The 8,001-nt window shown below is 54.9% G+C and overlaps 1 protein-coding gene across 1 annotated transcript in view; it reads right to left on the reverse strand.

Annotated features, from left to right (window-relative positions):
• Positions 1-1,208: 1,208 nt before the first annotated feature.
• Positions 1,209-8,001, reverse strand: part of MYT1 (myelin transcription factor 1) — a 60,363-nt gene continuing 53,570 nt past the window's right edge. Inside the window, exons 19-23 of the mRNA XM_010836532.1 lie at positions 5,586-5,807; positions 4,437-4,528; positions 3,776-3,879; positions 1,664-1,807; positions 1,209-1,349 (exon numbers count right to left, since the gene is read on the reverse strand). Coding sequence (XP_010834834.1) covers positions 1,209-1,349; positions 1,664-1,807; positions 3,776-3,879; positions 4,437-4,528; positions 5,586-5,807 — 703 coding nt within the window. The remainder of the gene's footprint in view (positions 1,350-1,663; positions 1,808-3,775; positions 3,880-4,436; positions 4,529-5,585; positions 5,808-8,001) is intronic.

Raw genomic sequence — 8,001 nt, forward strand, 5'->3', positions numbered from 1 at the left:
GTGGCCCTTCTCATAGTCAAATAGTTAAGTTTGCTTTGATTTCATTTACTTCCCTCTCATATGTCCTGGTGTGGGGTCTGGGTTAAATAGTATAAAATTAATAAATAAAAATGTTAAATAAATAGCCAACATTAACATAAGAGGTTGTGAATATAAATACTTACATTTTGACAAAATTAAATAATTTACAGAATAATTAAACTAACTACTTTCTCATTTCTTCCAGGAAGTGCAATTTCTCTACTTTTAAATACTAACTTGGAATCGCAGTCACAGTTGGCTTGGACTCTATTTACATGTTAGGAACATTGTGTTTTTAACACATTAAATCAAAATTTATCTTCTTTTGAATCTCAAATGGATCTAAAAAGAAGTGACACCTTGGTGGTCTCCAGTCAGGAATTTATCGCCTGACCTTGCTGTCACTTCCCCCACCTCGGTAAAGCTCAGCCATGACCCGGTGATGGGCAGTGGTGGGTCACAGGCCAGGTGGGCACACAGACAGCCAGAGGTCCTGACCTTGACCCCGACCTGGGTCTAAAGGCTGCAGCCTTGAGGGAGCCTGACCCTGAGCGCAGGGTCTGCGGGCTCCACCAGAGGTGCTTCCCTGTGGAACCAGCGCTGTCTTCAGGGGTTCCCGGGCCAGCTTCCTCCAGGCCTGTTCCTAACCTACCCTCTGGAACGCTGCTCTCTTCCACGCTTAACATAAAAGTGAATTAAAGGACAACAGGAAACACACTTGTCACAGCGGCCTCACCGCGTGGGCGCACTGGCCACTCCAGGCTGACTCGTCACACGCACCACCCGCCCGGCCAGGCTGCCCTCTCGGCCTTGACAGACAAAGGAATACTGTGGTTGCAGCTCCAAAACTTCCCTGAGAACCTTGTCCGTGAGTTTCCATTGGAGACTTCGAGCTTTCAGAAGCAAAAATAAATCACTTTGTAATACTTCACGCCCCGCACTCACATTGAGAGGTCAAGGCCTCTGGCCCGGCGCGTGAGTCACATCGAGGGAGACGAGGATTTCCAGGCACTCCTCCGGCTAAACGCTCCCACCCCCTCGCCGAGGCCACCCTGGGCTGCCAACGAGAAGTCGCTGTGAGTGGGAATCTCCACTGGGAGGGCAGGGCTAGGGAGGTAAAAGATAGAGGTGAGTCGGGGTGCCCTGGGCGCCCCGAGTCAGCATGGTGGCTCCTCACACAAGGAGGCCTAGACCTGGATGCCCCTCACGGCCTGCTTGATGCTCTCGAGGAGGTCCTTGTTCTCGGGGTTCTGGTAGCACTCCTGGTTGGAGTACATGTCGGTGAGGGTGCTGACATAGGCGTCAAAATTCTGCTCACATATCGGCTCCTGGAGAACACAACTGGTTTAGCAAGGCCCATCCATGCAGGGGACCCAGGGTTTCCAGAAGCAATGGGAGTGGATGAGGGAGCCTCAGACCCAGGAAGCCCACGCCGCCAGAGATGAGTGCACAGACCCACCACAGGCAGCACTTGGGCTGAGACTACCATGGCGCAGGCTACCCAGGATGCGACAGCCGCCACGAACAGCAATCTGCCTGGTGTGGGGCCCTTCCAGAAGCAGAGGGGTGCCTGCCCTCCCCGAAGCCCCAGGATATGGGTGCCAACTCAGCTGGGGAGGCCACAGGGCTGCTAACTGCTTACCATGTGCGGAAGGCGGATGTTGGCAAGACTTTGGATGAGGGCCTGGCTCAAGCCCGACAGCTCCAGAAACAGGGCTTCGTTCTGCTCCTCGATGAGTTTGTTCTCCTCCTCGATGTTCTTCAGGCTTTTCTCCATGGACGAGATCTGCCAGACAGAGACGGGAGCTGCCGCCTGGAGTGTCCTCCGGGGAGCAGGCCGGGCATGCCCGCTGGGCCGTCTCATGTCCCTCCAGGAGAGGGCAAAGAGGCAGGAGCCCTGCCACAGTGAGGGTTGGCAGTGCCCTGGTCCCTGGGTGGAGGGGGGGACACGATGACCTGAGCTAGGGGCTGGGGGCCATGGCTTTCTGAGCCCAGCTGTCCTGTGGGGTAGAGAGGAGCACAGAAGGAGACGCTGGGTTCATGTCCCAGCCCACCACTGGCTTCCTGCTCTTCCTCTGTGGCGGAAACACTGTTCCCACCTGGTGGAACATCCCCACCAGAAAGACCAACCAAGTGCCTCATCAAAACTATGAAGGCAGCAGAGCAGACCACTGCCACTCTCAGCTGAGTGGACCAGCACATCAACGACCATCCTGGGGTTTCCAGCACAAACATGTCTTCTCTGGACCCAACAGGGCACCAGGAGGGAGTCCGAAAGTTCTCCAGGGGCTCCAAGGCTTCCACATGCAACAGCAGAGGACAGAGGACAACTCCACTGGGCTGTCTCACCTGCTCTGGGTGCTGCAGGCACCACATGAGTCTCAGAGTGTCAGAGCCCTGTGGGCAGGGTGGGCAAGAAGCTCACCCCAGGGCCTGGCCTGGAGCAGACATGCTTGGGAGGGCAGCCCCCAGCCTCACTCAGGGCAGAGGCAAGCTCATCAATGTGGATGGCGCCTCAGGCCATCCCTGGGGTGCAGGAGCCCTTTTAGGAGGGGCTGGGGAGGAGCATCACATTCTCCTTACCCAGTGACAAGCCTTTGGCTTTAAAAGGTTTGAGTAGAGGTCCTGAGCCTACCTTCCCCTGCCCGAGCTCTCCAGCAGGGCACATAATGCAAAACTCCCTGGAGGGGAAAGGGGACTCTGAGTCCTTCCAAAAGGACTCAGTGAATAATCTCTCTATAAGTAGGTGGGTGCTGGCCAATAAAGAGAAACCAGAGGTGCTTTCCAAGGGTGCTGATACTGGGAGATGCCTTGGACTTTGAGAAGGAAAACAGCAGGGAAGAATGTGGGGAAAGCCACCCAGAAGGGCATCTCGGTGCCCAGAGACAGCCCCTGTACCCCCTCGCCACTTCCACTGCCTCTGAACTGGGGGGACGCTGCACGGCAGGACAGAAATCCCTGCTGATCCTCATCAGCTGGTGCTATTTTTACACTGGCTTCTGGGTAAGAGGAGGTCGGCATAAAAGCCTGTCTGCCAGAGAAAGGGGGGCCACAGAAGACACAAGGACTCCAGCATCTCACACTTTCCCAGTCCCCTCTGCCCTCCAACCCCATAGGGCCAGGTCACCTCCTTGTCCTTGAGGACATGGCCATGCATGGCTGCTCCTCTGTGCCCCTATCTCCGCTCCAGCCCCAACTCAGCAGCCAAGGAAGGGCATGTTCTTTTCAAAATAAGAATTTCACTGTTTTTTGGTTTGGTTTTTTTTTGAGTGTTCATTTTGGGGAACTCAGGGATAGGACACAGACTCAAGGCAATCTGTAACCCTGTCCCTCAGCACAGCAGTTCTTCTGGGTCAGACCCTGTGCGAATTGCTTTCCTTGAAATGCATTCTTCTCATGACAACCGAATAGGGCAGATTCTCCTATTATCCTCATCTGCCTGGGAGGACGTCAAGGCACACTCGGAATAAGAGGTCCACCAGGTCACTTAGCTGGTGTATGGCCCTGCTGGGCTGGAACCCAGCTCCAGTCAGGTTCTGATGACCCACGCTGCGGTTCTGCTCCTACTAACCAACAGGATGGTGGCTATCAGCACCTCAGGACTCCTGATGGGCGGAGCACGTGCTGAGCAAAAGCTTGATGAGGGGCTAGGCCCCCACCTACCCCCACCCCCACCCAGAAGAGAAGGGGCTGGACGGGAAGGACATCCTGGGTTTCAGGGCAGGTGGGGGCAGGGCAGGGCAGCACCACCCACCTGGGACTGCAGCTGCAGCATGGCAGCCTCCATCTCAGAGTTGGACTCGTTTAGGTCTCGAATCTCCTGGTTCAGCTGCTTGATCTCCTCGTCGTTGTCCAGCACTATCCCAGAGAGAAACCTCAGTTGTGGCTCTCACAAGGCGGGGAGGGGGTCAGTCAAGGCCTGCTTTCTAGATGGGCCTGGGGAGCCCTTTCGGAGTAGAAGCCCCAGTGACTCGTGGCCCACATCTCAGACTGGGAAAGTGGCTGCGTGTCAGCTGTGTGCCTCCAGGCCCTGGTCTTGGTGGGAAAACAGATACCTTCTGGGCAAGCGTTAATTGCTAAGTTAAAAATGGAAGCTTTTCCAGATGGTGCTGGTTTCCTCTGCTTCCCTCTCATGAAGCCTGAGAACACAGGTCCACACACCCCGAGAACACGGCTTCTGGTGCTGCCAATAGGGCTCACCAAGCCCCAGGCTAGAGCTATGATGGCCGTGCTGGGCACAGGGCAGCCAGAGGTTCTGAGCCGAGGTGAGGGGCCCTGGAAGCTCAGCTCAAGAGTTCTGTCTCCACCACGACTCACTCCAGGAGGGGCTTTGCCTCCCGACCCATCTCTTGCCTAAACCACCCGCCCACTTAGGTCCCAAGACCACATGCAGGGGTTGCAGGGGGCAGCCTCACCATCACTCGTCTTGAATTTCGTGCCAAGAACCTCATCCCCTGAGAGCTTTCCCTTCTTTCCTGCAAAGGTTGCTCTGGGACAGCCAGACAAGCTGGAAGCAAAGGTCATGCATGAAGACCAATCCAAGGTCATGCCTCACAAGCTAGTCTAAGGTCACAGGTCCCAGTGGGAGCTGGGCTGTTGGAGGACTATCCTGTCTGGAGCGTTGCCACTCATCTCTGGTGTCCGGGTCCCGGCTCCCGGCCACCCACTTCCTCACTCCTCCAACAGCGCAGGCCATTCCCAGCTCAGGCCCCTGCTCTGAAGGTTTGTCCCCAGAGGCTCAGGGCAAGCACCACCTCTCAGAAAAGACCTCCTCACCCCTGCCTGCTCTATCTTCCCCACAGCGTCCTTCACCAAACTAATAACATATTTGTTGGTATGCAGTCTGTCTCTGCACCTGCCCTGACCACTCAGCTCCAGGAGAGCTGGTTGTCATCTTGTTCTCCAGAGACTGATATTTGATGTGCTTTTAGCAACCGCTTGTGGAATGAATGAGTTAATTAATCTTAAAGGTGGAGAGATGAGGACAAAAAAATAACATAGAAAAAAGGTTTCTGACAGGACCAAGCAGTGACTCGTGTGGCTTCCCAGCACAGAGAGGGAAAGGGCTGGTGGGGCAAGACCCTCAGCACCAGGGGCAGTATCAGGGCAGGGCAGAGCTGGCCAGTGCTGCCCGGGCCCACTGCCCAGGCATGGAGGGGTCCCTTGTAGAGCAAGGAAAGGCCTGGGCCCCAAGTTCAAAGACAAAACCCCAGTAGGAGGGACAGGGCGTGAGCAGTGATGCTTTTCAGGAAAAGCCTCAGCCTGCTTTAAGAAAGTGTGTCCCAGACACAGGGGGGCTCCACTCTCTCTTGTCAGAAGGACTCCATGGGATGTATAAAGGGGTCTTAGGACAGTAGACACCTGGGTGACAGGTCATACAGGCCGTCACGTGGTCCCAGCAGGTTTCCATGGCTTCCCCAGGTGGCTATCAATTTGGGTCTTTTTCCTCAAGAAACTACTGTTCTCACCTGCGCCCTGGTCTGGCACATCCCTGGGAGCCTGGCCACAGTCCCACAGCTGGGGTCTCTCCTGGGTGACAGAAGGGTGGGGGTGGGGACAATCACCTGCGGTGGGTGAGGAAGCTCCCATTGGCGTGACCAGAGCCGTCGCAGCCCGGGGTGGGGCAGGCAGGCCCCTCATTCTTCAGGGACTTCCAGGAGAAAGACGAGCCATTGAGGGAACCCTCTTTCTGCCTCCGAGCTGCCAGTGGGCAGCCCGACGCGCTTCTGTGAGAGGCGTACTTGCCACTGATGTGACCAAGCCCCACACAGCCTGGAACCGGGCACCTAGGCACAGAGAGGTCAGAGGTGAACACTGGGTACTGGAGCTGGAAGAGGAGCCCAGAGACCCCGCCAAGCCAGACCCTGAGACGTGCTGGGGTCCCCTGGACAAACTAGCAGAGGGCTCGCACTCCCTCTTCAGCCTCAGCCTCACATCCCCTGTGTGGCCTGGGGGCCAGCAGCCACCTTCTCTCCCTGTCCCTCAGCAGCAGTGACCCCTGGGGGCCTGGAGCTGACTCTTGGTGGCCTCCTGGTCCACACCTAGACCTTGCTGCCAGCATCACTCTGTATCACTCCAGAGACCACTTGCTGGGAGCTTGCTCTGAGTACCAGCCTTTGTCAACGCTTTCTACAGCCGCAGACCCGAAAGTCACAGAGGACCCAGTTCACAGAGAGGTCCCTGGGATACAGACAAGTCATAGGCAGGAAGCCCCCAGAGGTGGCAAGGCAGGGGGTGGTGCGCTGCCTGGTGACCCCCACACTCTGCCCTCATCTTGAGAGGGTTAACAGCCTGGGTAGGAAGGCTAGAGGTCCCCAAGCAGCAGGAGGAAATAAACTTCAAGTGGCGATGTTTTTTTTCTCTTTTCTCTTCTAATCCTGTGTTGTCGTGGCAACACCTGGTTCCACCTGAACTGAACTTTATCTCAAACCTTGAGCTCACCAATGTGTTTTTCTTATGGAAATGTTTTCTTAAGCTACGTTAATGAAATTATGTATTTGCTTGGAAATCTGCCTTTTGTCAAGATTCATGTCAATTGTTTTATGGCCAGAGATGACTCCCCTTGTGCCATTCTATCTCAAAATGCATGTTGTGGGAGAGGCCCTGGTGCAACTCTCAGTCTTGAGGCATTTCTTTTATCTGATTAGCAGCTTGCCAACAGGTATACAATGCCTTGCTAAAAACTAGCAAGGGGGCACTCTTTCTGTCCCCTTTGATGTCTGTGTCAGCCACTTTCTCTATCCATTTTATACTTTAATAAAACTCTGCTACACAAAAGCTCCAAGTGATCAAGCCTCGTCTCTGGCCATTGATCGAATTCCTCTCCTCTGGAAGCCACGAATCCCAGCGTCATTCATGGCTTGCAGCAGCAACCTTTCAGTCTCAGAAGTGGCCTCCTCGGCTGGGACCATCCTCACCTGTCCCCTCTCTTGGCTCTTCTTTCTTATCTAGCCCAGCCACGTGGGCCCAGACATGAGGGCTGTCCAATGAGCTGGCCCAAGACCACTGGAGCCCCAGTCCAGAACAGAGTCACTACCAGGGGCCCCTGCAGGGGGCTTGGGGAGGTTCCATTCTGTGTCCACCCCCCACACTTGGACACCTCCCAACTGTGTGGTCCCAGAGGACTCCTGGGCTGGGCCCCTCTGAGGCACCTGTGAGGCTGACATCACAGGATCAAAAAGCCAAGTGAGAGGCGCCTCTTCAAGTCACTACACAGATGAACCCAGGCTCTGCTTTCCCACTCTCTTTGCAGAACCCTAGCTTTTATCTCAGGAAGGGCCACAGGCGCCCCCAGGAAGTGCACTCATGACATGGCTGCAGTAACACTGCTGGTCTCTCCCTCCACACCCTGGGTCCAAATCTTCAGTGTCAGGTGACCTCTCGTTAAGTCGTGTAGCCCACCCAGGGGACCCCTGGTCAGAGGCACAGCTCTTTGGTCAAGTGCCAGTGCAGCTGGGGCCAGTGGGGCCTCTCCAAGGTGATGGACATGCAGCTCCCAACCTCCACATCGCAACCTCCATAGACTTTAATGGTCAGTTATCTACTTGTGGCCAAAGGGATTTACCACAAAGCGCTGACCCAACTTAATCTCAAAAGCTGCAGACACAAGATGTCATAAAAGGGACCCTGCCTCCACCAGCCCCTACACATCACAGCCAGTGCCTGCAAGCCACGTCACTTCAAGCAGTAGGAACTGGAGCACTGATTAAAGTTTCTGCTGCCATCTGCACTTGTGTAAAGACGCTCATCAATTATAAATATGGGTAAAGTTTATGGCTAGGGAGGAGGTCCTATAAAACAGAGGCGCTACATGGGTGGCCTCTTCACCTTGCCATGGAGCCATTAGAAACTTCATCCATCCTATAAATGCTGAACTATTTCTAGAAGTCACATTCTCCACTTGGCTGCAAATCCTTGAGTTTTTTTTTAAAAAGGAAAGTTGACAGCACATCAGGAAGAGGAAAATCACTTTTGCCAGTT

The sequence above is a fragment of the Bison bison genome, unplaced genomic scaffold (genome assembly GCF_000754665.1).
Source record: "Bison bison bison isolate TAMUID 2011002044 unplaced genomic scaffold, Bison_UMD1.0 scf7180017864063, whole genome shotgun sequence".
Taxonomy (NCBI): domain Eukaryota; kingdom Metazoa; phylum Chordata; class Mammalia; order Artiodactyla; family Bovidae; genus Bison; species Bison bison.